This window comes from Rana temporaria, chromosome 2 (genome assembly GCF_905171775.1).
Source record: "Rana temporaria chromosome 2, aRanTem1.1, whole genome shotgun sequence".
NCBI classification, from domain to species: domain Eukaryota; kingdom Metazoa; phylum Chordata; class Amphibia; order Anura; family Ranidae; genus Rana; species Rana temporaria.
The window spans coordinates 272,201,333-272,220,176 of NC_053490.1; the positions used below are offsets into that span (position 1 = coordinate 272,201,333).

At 43.7% G+C, this 18,844-nt stretch overlaps 1 protein-coding gene across 18 annotated transcripts in view; it reads right to left on the reverse strand.

The window, feature by feature from the left end:
• MACF1 (microtubule actin crosslinking factor 1) overlaps nt 1–18,844 on the reverse strand; it is a 410,210-nt gene that overhangs the window by 187,802 nt on the left and 203,564 nt on the right. For 16 of the 18 annotated variants that reach the window (XM_040337002.1, XM_040337005.1, XM_040337001.1 and 13 more), the window contains 3 exons: nt 18,352–18,510; nt 14,140–14,355; nt 13,836–13,985 (listed from right to left, as the gene is read on the reverse strand). The exons of the other annotated variants lie outside the window; for them this stretch is intronic. In XM_040337002.1, coding sequence (XP_040192936.1) covers nt 13,836–13,985; nt 14,140–14,355; nt 18,352–18,510 — 525 coding nt within the window. The remainder of the gene's footprint in view (nt 1–13,835; nt 13,986–14,139; nt 14,356–18,351; nt 18,511–18,844) is intronic. 18 annotated transcript variants of the gene reach the window in all.

Below are 18,844 nucleotides of genomic sequence, written 5' to 3' on the forward strand. Positions count from 1 at the left end.
TTATTAAATCAATAAATAAAGCTGCAACACCTAAAAAAACATGTGATATTCATGTAACAAAATGTAAAAAAAAACAGGAAGGGGGGGGGGGGGGGGATTAGGTTGCGCTGAAAATCAATACAACTTGACCATTGTGCAAAAAACAGATCATATATAAATAAATGAAAAAAGGGAAAGCAATATCCCTCCAGGGGCTAAAGACTAGATAACATTAAGTCTCAAATTAAATGAGGTTTAGTCCACAAAAATATAAAATTATGTGAATAGGAGTGTCCAATTTCAAAATTGATTCAAAACAGTGATAAAGTGAAAGAACATTCCACCACCGATGCCAGTATAAATTGATTGAAATTAACTCCTCAGGAAGAAAGGCAAGTTCATGTCCTTACAGAATGGTTGAACCCCCTGTTGGATGAGGTCAAGAAAGCCTAGATATCCACTCGATCTGGTGATAGCTCAGAATCGCAGCCATTCCATCCAATATGTTGTCACAAGTTGCTCAAAGGGATTGCAGCCAATCCATCCATCTGTGTATATCCACAACACCGAGTGCACTGCTCATTACTAGAGTAGATGTGGTAAATGTCCAGTGAAATAATAATTAGTGCTGATATCCGGTGAAAAACAATGGTTGATGCCAATGTCAGGTGTAACAATGGCTGGTGTCAATGTCCAAACAGGACATATAGTAAAGTAATAATCTCCAGTCTCCAATCCAAACAGCTTATAGCAACTCTGACGAAGTTCCGAGACACATGTAACGAAACATGTAAACTCTTGGGGATCAGCACCCCCATACATGTTGAGCTTTGCTACCCCCTTTTAGCTCAGTGATATCTACTTTGAGCTGTTATGCAGCTTACTGGAGGACATCATATGGAGACATGAATTGTCTACACTGAAGAAAATCATCACCCTCTGCATGGAGTTGCTATAAACTGTTTGGATTGGAGACTGGAGAGTATTACTTTACTATATATCCTGTTTGGACATTGGCACCAGCCATTGTTACACTTGGCATTGGCATCAACCATTGTTTTTCACCGGATATCAGCACTAATTATTATTTCACCGGACATTTACCACATCTACTCTAGTAATGAGCAGTGTACTCAGTGTTGTGGATATACACAGATGGATGGATTGGCTGCAATCCCTTTGAGCAACTTGTGACAACATATTGGATGGAATAGCTGCGATTCTTAGCCATTTGTGACAGCTACCAGTGAGTAAACCTGTGTGTTACATTGCTTTGGAATACTACTGCAATCACTGTTCCTTATAACCATCACACTACTTGTCTACAAGCTGCCTACCCAACACTGTGGATATAAATCTTAGGGATTGATCCAGATCTTCTATGAGTAACAGCTGCTAGCAATATAGTGAATAGCTCTATGGACACAGTTTTCTACATCACAATTACTTTGATTGAATGGACTATACCCGTATGATATGGGAATCCGTTTAACTGTGGCCACATCATTGCGACTTTACTAATCGCATTTCTGGTGAATAATATTGTGAATATCTACAGCGCTTTGTCATCTCTTCTGTCTCCCAAATAATTCTAAGAATCAATGAGATCAGACCCATATGGAGGTTACACCTTGTCTGACATGGTGATTTCTATGGAAGGACTTTTAATCTACCCATCAGGTTCCTTGTCCCTCAGGTATTTTCATTGACAATCTTGCCCTTTATAAGTTATCCATCCGAGTGGAGTGGTGTACCATATCTTTTTACCACATTCACGTGGTTTGTAGATTTATTTCCAGGTGTCTTTTCAGTGCTGCATTTCCACACATAGACCGTGGACATCCATCACCTGTTATTACAGGGAATCGCTGTCCTGTGTGGGAACCATCAGGGGTACATTTAGCTAGCAATTAGGCTCTTCATCTAGGGGGGGTGTCTGTGTTTTGTGGAGGGTGGGTGTGCTACTCATATACCTCAGTCCTCCTGCGGGGGAATCAAGTTTGTTTAGTTACCAGTACATGCCGTTATTGGGGTTCTTTTAATGGGGAATGATCTGGGTAGGTCCACCTATTTATAGGGGACCAGTATTTATGTCCTATATATGTTTTTGATATAGCTTCAATACATTTGTAGTTAACTCTTTAGGGTGTGCAGCAGTCTGTTTCTTTTTTCTTTTTTTATCATACTTCATATCAGATTGAACCCCCCGAAAATATCGGTGAGTACTGCAGCATTTACAATTAGGTGGGAATCACATATTCATTTTTTTTTCACAAGGGCATTAACTTACCTTTCTTCTTGATGTGACCCTGAGGAGTTCTTTTCAATCAATTTATACTGGCATCGGTGGTGGAATGTTCTTTCACCTTTACACTGTTTTGAATCAATTTTGAAATTAGACACTCCTATTCACATAATTTTATATTTTTGTGGACTAAACCTCATTTAGTTTGAGACTTAATGTTATCTAGTCTTTATCCTCTGGAGGGATATTGCTTTCCTTTTTTTCATTTATTTATATATGATCTGTTTTTTGCACAATTCACTTGTATGCCTCTCCAATATAGCTATAGAATGGACAATGCAGTTGGTCGCTATGGGCAGCACACCATTTTTTTTATTTTTTATGCAGTATATGGACTAATTTCCAATTATGCCATAAAAAGAACAAAACATTAGATGTTGCTTATTAAAATAAAGAGAATCTTGCAAGAAAAAGAAAGGTCCACATATACTGTTTAAGTCCCCACTCAATGTAAAAATCATCTGCTGTTATAGTAGGTGTAAAAGCTAACTGTAAAAAAAAAAAAAAAAAAAAAGTTAGTTAGAAATACATTTACTTTTGCCATGGATTTCCACCTACAGAGTATGTAGACCATGCTTTGTTTTGCAAGGTCCTCTTTAACATTCACAATGTACACCTATATGTAATACAACAAACTTCATTCCAAACACAGACAAGAGAAATAATTCATCCAAACAATTGACATGATGTTATGTATTTAGATTTCCCACAGACTTGATGAGACGCCTCATATTTGAAGAGAAAAGTGCCTGTATATGGGTCCTAGCATTCAAACAAGGACTACACTGGAGGTTTACCAAAAATACTGACTACGGCCACCATTTTGATGAAGCCCACTTACAGTAGGTTTTTACTGCAATGTTACCACCAGGAAAAAAAATTCTCCGTTACAGTCACAGGTATTCCAGCAAAATTACTCAAATGCTCACAACCCTTAGCGGTAGCCAACCCGTCATTTTTGCAACTTGCCCCAGTGAACCAACGAATCTGAATGTTTCCGTGTCATTCTTTTTCCTTTGTATTTATGTTTATTAGTGTGTTTTGGTTTTGACCAATGAGCTGCAGTCTCCTGACTGACTTAGTTGGCACATTCAATGACCAGTCATTGTGGGGGGGAGGGGGGCTTGGGCAGCAGTGCGGAGGTTATCCTGATTCTGTATCATCATTGTTACCCTGTCGCTAGGGAACCTATGGATACCAGTAAGCATGATTACAGTATGTACGTTTCTCTAAAGTTGTTTTTCTCCTATGTAATTGTGAAGGATATGCTTCAGTTTAAATTCTCCCTGCTCGTTATGCTGTGTGTGTGTTAGAGGTAAAAAGGATTCATGTGTTACAGGCTGTTGAAATGTTAATGTCCCTCCCCCAGCCAGCCCTATGTTAAAGGGTAATTGATCTATTGTGTTGTGTGAAGAAGCCCTGTGTTTACTGTTTACTATAATTAGAAGGGGCTCATGTTAATTATTCTGATTGCTTCATTGTGCTAATTACCTCTTTTATATGCGGGGCCAAGCTGTCTAGATAACGTATTCTGTTACAACGAGTAATTACCTTCACTGATGTCATTATCTAAAGAAATGTGTTTACAGGGTCGGCTCCGAAGTGTCTGCCTATAATCTGTATGGAAGCCCAATGTGTGAGGGGGGGGCGGAGATTGTCATTTTAACAGTTTTGTAATGACATATAAGCTGTGTGTTGTACCATTAAAGCTTTCTTGTTCCAGCAGTAAGCTTGGGCTCATTGCTAACCAAGTGACCATGTGACACGTGATTTGGTGAATGTGTCCTTATACGTGAGAAGCCAATTCTCCAACAAGGAGAGGGCTTAAAAAAACATCAAAAAAAGAAAAATAACAGAGAATTTGTGTCCAAATGATCTGTAACCAAAAGAAAAAAAAAAAGAAGAAGAAAGGAATTCAGATCCTCCTCCACCAGAGTGAATAAAAGTCCTAAATGGTGTAGTCTTGTGTGATACACATATGGGGGTAGATTCAGGTAGATTGGCGCATCTTTATACCAGCGTAGCGCATCTCATTTGCGATACGCCGACATATATCAGAGAGGCAAGTACAATATTCACAATGCACTTGCTCCTAACGTTGCGCCGGCGTAACTTAATTTTGTCGGCGTAAGTGGGTGTGACCTTATGCAAATGATGGTCGGAACGTGTAGTAGTGATATACGCCCGGCGTATCCTGAACGGAGAATGCGCAGTGAAGTGGACGTATGATCGCTCCCCTGTGCGCATGCTCACAACTACGCCGGCCCAACTTCCTGGGATACGCCAAGCCTATAAATACGCCCAGACATGCACCCGTCCGGCGCAAAAGTACATCCTGATTCCCCCCCCCCCCTATAGGGAAAGTACTTTTGCTAAGCAATGGCGGCTGGTGCAAATACCGAGAAGAAGGATCGGAGGAAGAGAAACTATTGCCCGGTGGAGAGGGCAATATTTGTTGCGGGCATAGTGGAACATGATAAGTTTCTCCATGGTGCCCTCAGTCACCAGACAAGCAAGGCCCGCAAAAAGGAGATTCTGATGGAGCTCAGCCTGCAGGTCAGTGCCGTGGGCAATGCCACCAGGACCACACAAGACATCCAAAAGAAGATCAATGATCTTAAAGCGGAGGTTCACCCTAAAAAACAACTATGTACCATCCCATCCAGCATACTAGCGTCAGCTACAGTATGCCTTTTTTTTTTTTTGCGCTGTACTTACAGTTTAATCCTTTAGTTTAGTTTCAGTAGGCGTTCCTATGAAGAGGGGAACATGATTGACGGCCGGCTATGGCGCGTCACGCGTTCCGAAAATAGCCGGCGTAGGACTCGGCTCTTCACGGCGATATACGGCGCCTGCGCACATACTAGGAGCTGACTGCGCAGGCGCCGTATAGATCCGAGTCCTACATCGGCTATTTTCGGAACGCGTGACGTGCCATAGCCGGACGTCAATCATGTTCCCCTCTTCATAGGAACGCCTACTCCCCACGGGAGTCTGAAACTAAACTAAAGGATTAAACTAAGTACAGCGCAAAAAAAAAAAAGGCATACTATGATCACCTATACGATATCGATAAAGACCATGCCACCAATGTCGCACGACATTGGAACATTGCTCATGACAAGAACACTTCTAGTTTAGTCATTCAAGGGCTAGAAAGAATCACAAAACCAGCTAGAGGTGGGGATAAATTTAACATACTGTGCAGGCAAGAAGTCCGATGGATTTTTATTCTTAATTCCAGACGCCCTTCGGGGCTCAACTTTGAGTGGGATGTGTCCCACTTTTATTAGTTGGGTCTGGCTGGTTCACATGATCATTCCATACCCCATTATACCCCATTATATATGAAACATATAATTTTCTGTTTTGTTTCAGATATTCTTATTGTATATACTTCTTTCCTTTGGCCAAATTTTTCTGATCACTTTTTCTCAAAATGAGTAGGTGTTTTCTCTTTTTTGGGGACATTAGGAACATTGCGGCTCCTTTATCATCCTTCTTTCTAAATAGGCACTAATTCTGTGCCTCAATTTAAATAAATATAAAAAATAGAAGATAAATGATAGTGGAGCTTCCCAACAGGTTCTGCCCTGGACACATACTGCTGCGTCATTTCAGGTTTGGTTTTTGTTCATTATGTCATTTTTTGAAGAAAGTTTTTTTTTTTTTGGAGCATATATATTGCTTCCTTTTTTCTTTCTTTTTATATAGACATTACAATGACTATATACTTTTAATAATGACATGCAAACCAGAAATGCGCAGCGATATAGTGCATGGTATCATAACCACACATATACCATTTTAATTAAAATATCGTATTTTTATACATATACATTTTGTTTGTTTTTAGACATACAAAAGGCTGCAGTCTTCAGAATTTCCACATTCTTTATCTATTGCCTATTTCACCCTATATTCACATATGTCTACTTCACAATCTTTTTATAATGTCACACAAAATTTATTATTTTTTATTTGTTGTTGTTCATTCATCCTTTTCACTGGTTATGACATATATATGTCTCACACATGGGGTCTCTCCTCTTTTTTTTCCTTTCTCTTGTTTGGTCTCATCATCAAGAGTTTGAGAAATGATATATTTTTTCATTCACAAATCCTTTTCAATCTCATACACAGGAGCACCTCATGTGTGATACATCAAGGAAAATAGTGTTCCTTTGACTAATGATCACCTGGGAGTGTTTGGTGAAACGCCCCATTCACCTCTTTCCCTCCCCTATTTAAGCACATTTTGGTCATTTGTTCACTAGCTACGAGTAAGCATCACAGGATGCGAAACATGTCAGCTCTTTTTTCCAAATCCACTTGCATGAATTTTGGCTGTTTTTTCCATTTGAATTTTTGTTGTTTTTTCATGTTTTGAATAAAGACATCGTTTTTTGAGGAGTGCGGCGATCCAGGATTTTTCTTTCATCTCATTGTAGCTGACGCTAGTATGCTGGAATGGTTGGTAGACAAAGAAATTTTTTTTTTCTTAGGGTGAACCCCCGCTTTAAAAGGAAGGTCCGTGAGAAGTTGGGTGCAATATCAAGTCATGCCAGGGGGACAGGAGGAGGGCCACCCTGTACTGTGCAGTTGACCCTGGAGGACGAGATGATCGCCCAATGCCTGCAGCGTGAGCAGGTGGAGGGCATGGAGGGGTACGACTCCGGACACCAGGCCTTGAGGACAGGTAAGTGTGTTTTATCTCCTATACGGTGTGTAGCATGTGAGGAGGTGGAAGGGAACATGTGACAAGTGTGTGGGTCCACCAACATGTGAATGCTTTGTGTCATCCACAGATGTGCAGGAGGGAGCTGGGCCGTCCTCGGCTGTAGGGCGACCCACGCCATCCAGGGTTGAGAGTGTTCATACCTCTCCCCTGGAGGAAGTAGAGGAGGAGCACAGGGACCTGGAGGATGCCATTTTTATCCTTGAAGCAAATCCCAGCATCCCTGAACCCTCTCAACCCTCCTCCCCCATGCCTGAACCCTCTCAACCCTCCTCCCCCATCCCTGAACCCTCTAAACCCTCCTCCCCCATCCCTGAACCCTCTCAACCCTCCTCCCCCATCATGGGACCCTCACAACCCTCCTCCCCCATCAGAAAACCCTCCCAACCCTCCATCAGGGGAAGCTCCACACGGGCCTCCCCATATGCACAACCCCAAGTCTCTCCTGCCCCCAGGAAGGCCACCAAAAAAACGAGAGGGGTTCCAGAGGCCATCCAGGAAACCCTTGCGAGGGATCAGGCCCGCCAGACCCAGCATGTGGGTGCTGTTGCACGGGACATAACGCGGCTCGCAGACAGCCTGGCCTCCTCGGTCCAGATATAGTGTTTGGGGGATATCAGCGCCAATTCTGCAGCAGTGGCAAGATGTGTTGGGGAGCTGCAGGCCACGACCTCCCGCCTGGTGTCTGAGGTCAAGAGCCTCAAAGTGGCTGTTAAGGCCAATACGGCAGAGGTGAGGCACCTGAGGCGGCAACAAAATATCAACACCACCCACCAGCTGCGGATGCACGCTGAGACCACTGCGGTGCTCACCCACATAGCGGTGGCGTTGGAGGGCAGGCAGCCAGAACCTGCCAGGAGTGGGAGACTTAAGGAGGAGTCTCCAGATGATGCCCCACCCCCACCTGAAGTTGCCCCCAGGCAAGTGAGGAGGCAAAGACGGGGCACCAGGCAGAGCCCACGACGGGGCAATTGATTATTTGATTTATTTTTTGTTCATCTCCGGTTTGGAGATTTATTTTTATTTTATCTCCAGTGAGGAGATTTATTTTTATTTTATCTCCGGTGAGGAGCGTTTTGTTTTATTTTAATACTGCACAAGATCAGTAGTGCAGGCTACAGTGTGAGTGGTGTGTGAATGTGGGGGGGGGGGGGGGACACTCCTGACAGTAAGGGGTGTCACCCTTGGTCGTTGGGGAGAAGTGATCCCCACGACCGTGTGAATGTGGTATGAATGGTCAGCAACATAATTGGAGCCTTGACGTGGCGTTGCTGCTCCCAAGTCCTGCATGGTGGACTTGGGCTAATCGAATGTGAAGTGGATGTGCTGTGTGTGAGCTAGGGACCACAGTGGTGTGCATGCATGCATTCTCCTTGTGCCATGATGAATGTGTGTGTTTAACGTGCAAACATGCCTACCACAAGGCATCTCCTGACTGCTCTTCCCTCAGCAGACGGGGTAGCCTCGGTTAGGGGGGGGGATTGTGTGGTTCGGGGGTCAGGTCATCACGTAGGTCAATCTCCAGGCCCTTTCTCATGGCGTAGTTGTGCAGAATGCAACATGCATCGATGATCTGGCACACAAAGTTTGGGGAATACAACAGGGTCCCTCCGGACTTATCCAGGCATCGGAAACGGGACTTCAGGAGGCCAAATGTGCGTTCCACCACTGCATGGGTAGGTGTGTGTGCATCATTGTATTTTTGCTCTCCTCTGGTTTCTGGATCCCGGAATGGAGTCATGAGATGGGGCCCAAGTGCATATACCGCGTCACCTGGAAGGGAAAATACAGGAGGATGTTAGTCGTGCATGTGCTCCTCGTGATGTCTGCATCATGGGGGCGGACAGACATGCCTGACTCCCATGTCACTCACCAACCAGCTGTTCCCATACACGTTCTGTTCGAATGCCATTGGGATGTTGCTTTGACGGTATATGTAGCTGTCGTGGTTGGACCCTGGGTGTTCGGCACGGACGTGCAATATGAGGCATTGGCTATCACCTGTACGTTGATGGAATGCCAATGCTTACGATTGCGGTATATGTGCTCTGTGTCACGGGGGGGCCGTAGTGCCACATGGTTGCAATCAATGGCCCCCACGGTGCGTGGGAATCCTGCAATTCTGAAGAAATCCGCCATTGCCTTATGCCGCAGATGCTCCTGGGTAGGTTTGATGATGTGGTGGGACATGTGTCTGAGGATTGCGGGGACAACCTGGTGCACGCATCTGCTCATGGTGGATTGTGACATCCCAGCCACGACTCCACTTGTACGCTGAAAAGATCCACTGGTGAGGAAATGCAGAGTTGCCAGGACCTGGACCAGTGGCTGCACTGCATGTGAGCGTTTTGTCTTGCTGGTGATGTCATCATGCAGGGTTGTGGCTAGTTCCTGGATGGCTTCAGGGCTGAATCTGAAAATGCGATACACTTCCAAATCACCCATGCCAAAGACGTTCATGCGCGCTCGGTATATCCTCTCCCGTGCCCTCCTCCGTGGCAGTGGACCCATTAGTAGTGCTAGGACTACTAGGTCCTGCAAGTGTGGTTGCTCAGCTCGTCCGTAATGGTGCTGCTGAAGCTGCTCTCCAGCTGACTTGTGCAAGTCTGGTGCAAAGTTACCCCTGCTTTATGAGGGGTAACTTTAGGCCAGGCGTACAACTTACGCACACCGCGCGTAGCCTGCGCCGGACGCGCGTATGTTCGTGAATCGGCGGATCTCCCTCATTTGCATACAAAATCAATGGGTGCGCCAGATCCGTTTGGCGTAAATGTGCGCCCGCGCTTCACCGGCGGAGAAAAGTTACGTTGGTCGGGAGAAGCCTATTTTCAGGCGTATCTATTTCTGTGGGTACGGCGCAAAGATACGACGGCGCACATTTACACTTACGCCGAGTATCTCGAGATACGTCGGGGTAATTCCTACCTGAATCTACCCCATGGTATTTGTCGATAGGTGACAATCCAAAAGGGGCCTCCACCAAAAGAGCACACAAATCTGCTTAACAGATCGTGTTGGTCCCTTAATTACAGGGGACCCCAGATCGCATGTAGGATATAGCAAACTGCTAGGCTAGTTGGAATGTAGACAGCCTGACGTAAATCATCTCCTCATTCAAATACTCCAATAGTGGTGATCACATATACATGAAAAAGAGACAAGGAATGCCTAGATAGTGTAAAAACCTTTTTAAAATGTATTGATCCAAATTCGTATGTGTTAAAAACTCACACTTTTGCAGTAGAAAAACAGCCTTAAATCTGCTGTACCGGCCGGATACAGACAGACAAACCCGTCAGCGTGGGAATCGTGAAGCAGTCCAGGGGGTGATGCCAGTGTGCCGCTCCGTCCGCCCGACTAGTTTCGTGAAAGAATCACTTCATCACCCCCTAAACAAATACTATAACGCCAGCCCTTGGCCCCCGCTGCGCGCGGATTGCACAACAGCACTGCGTGAAGCCAAGCCTCGTTTCCGAGGCGTATCACAACACACAATGTTGCACCACGCATGTTTAACTTGTCTGTATCCAGTAGGGTTTTCAACATACTGATTTGGGTGTCTAGAAATAATAGGGTCATCCTCTAACTTATCCTCATACTGCTGCGAGAGAGGAGCAAAACTGTTATATACAGAGGCCGGATTATTTCTATGTAGGGATTTTGGAGGCTGATTCCGGAAGGAATCCCTCGGATCATGTCTCGAATGGTCATATCTATGACGTCCATCATATGAGGAACCGCAAGTCCCTCTAATGTCACCATGCCCCCCATAAGTAGAGTTGTTAGGGTGAGTGGATCTCCTCAGTGGAGGCCCTCCGCTATAGAATTCTTGACTTTTATCCTGAACCGGTCATGTCTCAGTCTGACCTGGATGTGTATTGTACCTCCTAGGTTTATTCTTATTATTCTTGGGTCTCACCGAGGTGTGCCTTTGTTGTGTATGTGGGAAACTCTGGTTGTTTTGCGCAACTATCCCAGCATAACTAGTCCGAGGAGGAACTAGAAGGGGAGTGGTGGGTAAAGGTTGGATGGGGTTTTGAGTGGATGCAGGGGGTGGGGTATAAGCCACACCCTCCATCCCTTCATCTGTATTTACCTGCCATTTAAAAACGACTTTATTCAAATAATCTGAGAAGTCACGGTTGCATTTCTTCTTTTTCTTTAGTTTCTGCTCATGGTCTTCCTTTTCAAGGAAGAGTTTGAGCTGATCCGACTTCTGTTCATAAGCCTCTTGCTCTTTTAATGGAATAAGTTTGTCTCTCAATAGGGTTATTTCCTGCTTCTTTTCCAGTAAGAACTGTAGGAATTGGACTCCTGTATCATTAAAATAAACAAACCACCCCTCAAGATCATTCTCACCCTTCTGTGGGCTTACCTCCTACCTGAGGCTGCGAGGCACCATTTTTTGGGCTACATATTGTTCAAGATATGCCATGTCCCAACTGGTGTGTAATTCAGAAACCAAGAGGCACGAATAGGGTGCACGCTATATCCAAACTCGAGACTAGGTGGATATTTGATATGCGGCCCTATGTGCCTCATGGGTTAAACGTGGACTGGGACATTAATTGTTTCATAAACAATTCTTAACCATGCTATGATTATTTCATAACCTGCATCTCTCCCATTTTTAGCCTTATCTATAATTTCTATTTTATCATTAACCATTTATTTTAATATCAACATTTTAAATATAAATGTGCCTTTTCATTTATATTATGTTCTTATGTAATCAATTGTCTTTTTTATGATGGATCTTGTGTTATACATTTCCCTTTTATGGATGTGGTTGCAGCGGCCTCTCCTTTTCTGCTTCTAATGTTTGCTCCGTGCACATAAGATGGCGATGTTCTTTTCTTAACAATCAGGCTTGTTTTCCTTGCTCCATTTCAGCTGCCAGTATTAGGCTGGTTATGCTGTTCATTTCCCGTTTCCTTATATCTTTTTGCCCCCAGTTAAAATGGCGGATCGCCACTATATAAGGACATGCGTGATGACGCGAGTTTAGCAGCCAATCCCAGACGACGTCCGTGGTGACGAAACGCGTAGCTTGCATACTTTACGTCATCACGCCGTTCCCAACGAGTAAGCACGGAGCGCATACGAGCAGGAGAAGGAGGTGAAGCCGCTGGCCCTCCATCGCATTTGGATTTATGTATACCGCTATCTGTCATCTTCAATCTTGTAAGTGCAATACTTTTTTGGCTAAATTAAATACGCCTTTGGTATTATGCTATGGTCTTTTTTCTTTCTCTGATCGTTTGAGACAAGCAGACAGAACCCCAGATACACCACAGAGGGTCCGGAGGGATCCCCAAGCATGCAGAGACCACGGTCCTAGTGGTCATCTAAACAGGGTAAGGAGACTACAACACTACTCCCGGGTGTCTTCTCTGGTGGATGAAGTTTATTCTATCCCTCTACCCATTCTATGGATGATCATATGGATTAATTATTTTGTGACTTTTTTTATTCCATGCGGATCGGTTCCACATGTTTTTTCAGTCATCACATATCAGTGTGAATTTTCCTCTAACACACTACACAGTGAAGGACCAAAATCAAGCTCATTGGCATCAACTCAACTCACCGTGTTTGGAGGAGGAGGAGGAATGCTGCCCAATGACCCCAAGAACACCATCCCCATCGTCAAACTTGGAGAGGGAAACATTATGCTTTGGGGGTGTTTTCTGCTAAGGCGACAGTACAACTTAACCACAACAAAAGGGACGATGGACGGGGCCATGTACCGTCAAATCTTGCGCGAGAACCTCCTTCCCTCAGCCAGGGCATTAAAAATGGGTCGTGGATGGGTATTCCAGCAGGACAATGACCCAAAACAATTGGCCAAGGCAACAAAGGAGTAGCTCTAAAAGACGCACATTAAGGTCCTGGAGTGGCCTAGCCAGACCTTCCAGATCCCATAGAAAATATGTGGAGGGATCCGAAGGTTCGAGTTGCCAAACTTCAGCCTCGAAACCCTAATGACTTGGAGAGCATCTGCATAGAGGCGTGGGAGAAAGTCTCTCTTGAGATGTGTGCAAACCCGGTGGCCAACTACAAGAAACGTCTGACCTCTGATTGCCAGCAAGAGTTTTGACACCAAGTACCAAGTCATGTTCTGCGAAGGGGTCAAATACTTATTTCACTCAAAATGCAAATGTATTTATAGCTTTTTTGAAATGCGTGTTTCAGGATTTTTGTGTTATTCGCTCTCTCACTGTTAAAATAAATCTACTATTAAAATTATAGACTGATTATTTTTTTGTCAGTGGGCAAATGTACAAAATTAGCAGGGGATCAAATACTCCTCCCCCCCTGTATGTGCCTTTTCTTTTTTGTAAAACAAAAATAAAGATTATATATGAAAAAAAGTGCTCCTAACCCCCTCCTAATACCTATTCTGACTAACCAGTATAAGAAAGATCTGTATAGTTACCTAGTTTGAGATCGCTCTGGTTTAGTCATCTAATCTCCCCTGTGTCAGTCAGCACCAACTTCAAGGGAGAGGAAAAAGTGCTAGACAACAGCTGGTAATGCCCGACGTCACCCAAAAGCTCCTATGGCCAATCCATTGCCAGTGCTCTCGCTTCTCCCCTGCAGCCACTGCTGGCTGGCAGAGAGGAGCTGGATCATATGGCCGGACAGGAGTAGCCTGAAAATATTTAAGCATACAGATCTTTCTTTTTCCCGGTTGGAAAGAGTAGGTGTTAGATGGGGAGGAGAGTATTTTTGAGAGTAGTTTTGCCTGGAATTCTACTTTAAACATTGCTGACCATGCTGTTAACATGACATTTGTTTTACAGGAATTACCTCAATGTGATCTATCGGACTTTTCAATGTAGATTGTAGTCCTGAATCATTTGTCTCCTTATAATCCAGTGATTCAGAAGTTTCCTTCACCCACTGTAGAAGGGAAAGTAGCTTGCTTTCCAGCTCTTTGTGTTGTGCCAAGACTTTAACCTGTGAACAAAACAGGTAATCTGTCTTTATCTTGACATTTTTAAAAACACAAAACTCACAAAATCCAGGATCCCAAACATTTGCACCATAGCAAGTAACCATATATGTATTTATTCAAATAAATTAATTTGAGACAGTAAATAACTATACAGACCTTTTCTTGCTCCAGCATGGAATGCAGATGTTTGACACGTGTTTGTGATATATTTCTGATGGAATTAAGAGACTTTTCTAAATTCTTGGCATCTTTCTCTAAAGCTCGAAGAAGCTGTGCTGGAACATGTGGTGGCTGTTCAGCCACAATCTGACTAACAAATTCAAGCTCTTGGGTCACTGGGGACTCCAAATCCTTTAATTCTTGATCAAGCACCTGCAGACAGCAAGGAATGATCATCATATGTTAGTATGAAACAAAATACTTAAAGCGGGGGTTTACCATAAAATATCTATATACCGTTACTTCCAGCATACTGCTGACATCAACAGTATGCTGGATTTTTTTTTCCCGCTGTACTTACGTTTCTTTATCGTTCTTTTCACCCGGTTCTCGCTCCCCCCATGAGTAGGCGTTCCTAAGACGAGGCATAGATGATTGACGTGCGGGTAAAGCGCGTCACGCCTTCCGAAAATATCTGAGATGGGACTCGGCACTTTACGGCGCCTGCGCAGTCAGCTCTACACGGCAGGCGCCGTATAGCGCCGTAAAGAGCCGAGTCCCATCTCAGATATTTTCGGAAGGCGTGACGCGCTTTACCCGCACGTCAATCATCTATGCCTCGTCTTAGGAACGCCTACTCACCGGGGGAGCGAGAACCGGGTGAAAAGAACGATAAAGAAACGTAAAACAGCGGGAAAAGGAGCGACGCGCCCACTCCCCACAAGGAAGAAGACCCGGAAGTGAGGCTGAAGACAAGCAAGTGTACACATTTAAAAAAAAATTACAACGCTACAAGCCTTTATTAAGGCTGGAGATAGGTTAGCTAAAAAGTTCATTTTGAGGGTGAAACTCCGCTTTAACAATATTAAAGGGGTTGTAAAGGTTTTTTTTTTTTTTTTCTAAATAGGTTACATTAAGCTAGTGCATTGTTGGTTCACTTACCTTTTCCTTCGATTTCCCTTCTAAATGTTTTTTTTCTTTGTTGTCTTTGTCTGAATTTCTCACTTCCTGTTCTTCCTCAGTAAGGTGTTCTAAATGACTTTCCACCGCACGGATAATGGTGGAAAGCTTACTGAGGAGAAACAGGAAGTGAGAAATTCAAACAAAGAAAAAAAACATTTAGAAGGGAAATCGAAGGAAAAAGTTAAGTGAACCAACAATGCACTAGCTTAAAGGAACCTATTTAGAAAATAAAAGATGAACCTTTACAACCCCTTTAAGAGTTTTTGCCTGAATTTTTACAATAAAACAATAAAAGATTTTCAATCATGCAAGAAGATTTTTTCATTCTCTGTTGAAGAATCCTGTTGCAATCATCCACACAAACTGTTCAGGGCACTGCATGCATTACAATCTAGCTGTACAATCAACTTTAATATGAGGACCTACGCAATCTCTCCAATCAGCAAAAGTCTATATCTATATTGTATTTATCGGCGTATAACACGCACTTTGTCCCCCTGAAAATCAGGAGGAAATCGTGTGTGCGTGTTATACGCAGATTCCTGCTGCCTAGGAGTGGACAAGTGCCGATGGGATTACACAGAGCTGCGATCTCCTGTGTACCCGGCGCTCAGTCACACACTGTCCTGCCCCCTGGCCCGGCATTAGACAACTGTTCTGTCTATCATATGAGTCGGGTGGGACTGTGAGTGACTGAGCGCCGGGTACACAGGAGATAGTGGATCTGTGTAATGCAGCACTATTGAGGCTGCAATGATCGGCAAAGGCGAGGCTGCATTTGGACACTAAGCAGGCTGCAATGATGGGCATATTAGAGGCTGCAGATAGGCACTGATCAGGCTGCATTAATGGGCACTGACCCTTATTTTCCTTCAAAGTTCTTTTTTTCCTAAAACTCCCCTCTTAATGTTCAAGGGGTTGTAAACCCTCATGGTTTTTCACCTTAATGCATTCTATGCATCAAGGTGAAAAAACTTCTGTAGTGCTAAATCTCCTGTTTTACGTAACGCAAAGCTGTCATCTTCCATCAGGGAACGAGCGCACAAGATCTAGCTGGTGTCTCATGTCCAGATTGGATAAATTGATAGCAGCGCAGCCATTGGCTCCCACGGCTGTCAATTAAAGCCAATGGCACGACACCGGGGGGTCGGGCAGAGTCCTGCATTCTGTGTGAATGGACACAGATGCAGGACTAGGGAGTGCGCCCCGCACGCATGTCCACTGTAGGAGAGCCTTCTCCAATGTGGAAACTTGAGGCAAAGAGGAGCCACCAGCGCCGCCGGGGGAACTCCAGAAAAGGCATATCGGGGCCACTCTGCCTAAAACAAACTGAACAGTGGAGGTAAGCATGACATGTTTGTTATTTTTTAAATGAGGGTTTACAACCCCTTTAAGGTGCGTGTTTTACGCCGATAAGTACGGTATTTTTTTTTTTTTACTATATTTGGCCCAGTTTTCATTTAATATTAATAACAAAAAAAAACACAGGAGCCATCTATTGCCATTTGCCATCAAAGGAAGGTCCACTTTATCATAAACATGACAAGGTATAATTTAAATGATTGGAAAAGCAAAGTACAGTAATTGCAATAATATGTACGGTTTTACTAAGAGCCATTTCACACTGAGGCAGTTTTCAGGGGTTTTAGCTAGAAATAGCACCTGTAAAGTGCCTAAAAACTGCCTCACATGCCACCCGAATGTGAAAGCCTGAGTGCTTTCACACTGGGAAGGTGCACTTGTGGGACGGAAAGCAGCATCTTTGGGGCAGTTTGGGAGAACTGTATACAGCGCTCCCAAAACGCCCCTGCCCATTGCAATGAATTGTAACTGTAAACTAGTAGCCTATAACAGAGGTCAGCAGTGGAAACACTGTAACAGAGGTCAGCAGTGTTTCTTCTTTTGTAAGAATGAATCAAATTATTTTGTCACTCCTAATGTTTTTAATATCTCAGGTGGATTTTTTTTGTATTCTTAGCATAGTTATGGTCTGATTAACCTGTATTGACAGCATTTCGGCCCCCGATATTGAGAGTTCAGAGCGTTTCCAAATGTTAACTTTACACATGTAATCGACTGCAGACCTTTTACCTGCCTGTTAATGAAATAATGCAAGCGTGTTTCTGTGCGATTCCAGGTGTGAACCAGTCCTCTAGTTCAAGTTAACAATCGGCACTTTTAGCTCAAATTCTTTTTAGGGGTAACTGCCAACTGTTTCTGATAAACAGGCATATTCAGATTGGCAAATAAACCCGTCCTCCACACAGGGCCACTGGCAGATGCACGTGCATCCACCTCAGAGCTGGTGCAGGTAGTCCATAGAAGTGGCTGCACACACAAAAATCGCATGTCAAAATCTGACACGTGGACAGGATTGGGTTCAAAGATCCGAATACACAGTGTCTGCATTGAGATCTGTGCACCTGCTTCTGCCTTTGTCCCTGTTTTCTTTTGATTTGACTATATTGCTTTAGATTGGATTTTATTCTACAATAAAGATGCCTTCTACAGAGTGCAGCAGTCCAGGATGTTCTCTTTCTTCATAGACTTGTGCAGAGTAGGGCGAGAGCACTTCAAAGGTTCAGAGGCTTGGTGAGCGGTTATTTCTTCACTTGCTCCTGCTGGGAAGAAATGCGCAGGAGTGACGTCATCGCGGCTCTGGCCACTCAGAGAGCCGGAGCCGCGAACCTGAAAGACATGCCGAGGGCAAGATGTCAGCTTCCTTGGCGTGGACTGGCTCCTATACAGGGGCTTCGTTCTGAGGGAAGTATTTCATAATGAGCTAGTATGCGCTGCATACTAGCTCATTATGCCTTTGCCTTGGAGGTTTTTTTTTCCCTTCTTTACCACTTTAAGGTAAAAAAAAACTTCTATAAAACAGGATCCACATCAGCCCCGCTAAATACTTACCTGAGCCCGATCTCGATCCAGCACTGTGCCTTAAAACATTGGCTCTCCTGACTCTCTCTGGGAACCATTGGCTCCTGCTGCTGTCAATTAAATCCTGTGATGAGGGAGCAGGATCAAGCTCACATGTGTGCCCCCATAGTAAGGAGCTTCCTATGGAGCCAAAAATCATTGCACAGAGCGGGTAAGTAAGACACGTATATTATTTTTTTTAACGAAGGTTTAGAATTACTTTAATTGTATACTATTAGAAGAAAACATTATGCGAGTACATACAAATGTATAGGTGTGATGAGAAAGCTTAATTTATTCAATAAGGAAAATCAATCAATATTTTACCTCTGCCTGTCTTAACTTCTCTTCAACATCTTGAAGACCTGGTGAAACATGACTCAGGGGTCCAAGTTTTATTTCTATGTTTCGAAGCATTGATAGGAAACAAACTAGGTTTTCTTCATGTTCAAGACAGGCTTGTTTCCTCCGTGCATCCTGAAAAGTCTAAACAATTTTTACAGACAGCCATTATTCTGTGTTCCAGATGTAAACATGGTGAACATAACAGACTGGGAACAATTAAAAACCGCATTATAAAACTGTACAAACTGAGATTCCTAAAATAGAAATCTAGGCAAACAATCAAATAAATAAGTCAGTAAGTATTTGACCATAAAGTAAAAAAAAAATTGGAATCAGTTACAGACAGGCGGCACAAAGTTCCTGAAATTTATCTTAGTGGCTCATGTCATTTGGGAAAAAAATACTTTGTAAGACCCCTTTCACACGGAGAGGGTTTTACAGGCGCTATAGCGTTAAAAATAGCACCTGCAATCTG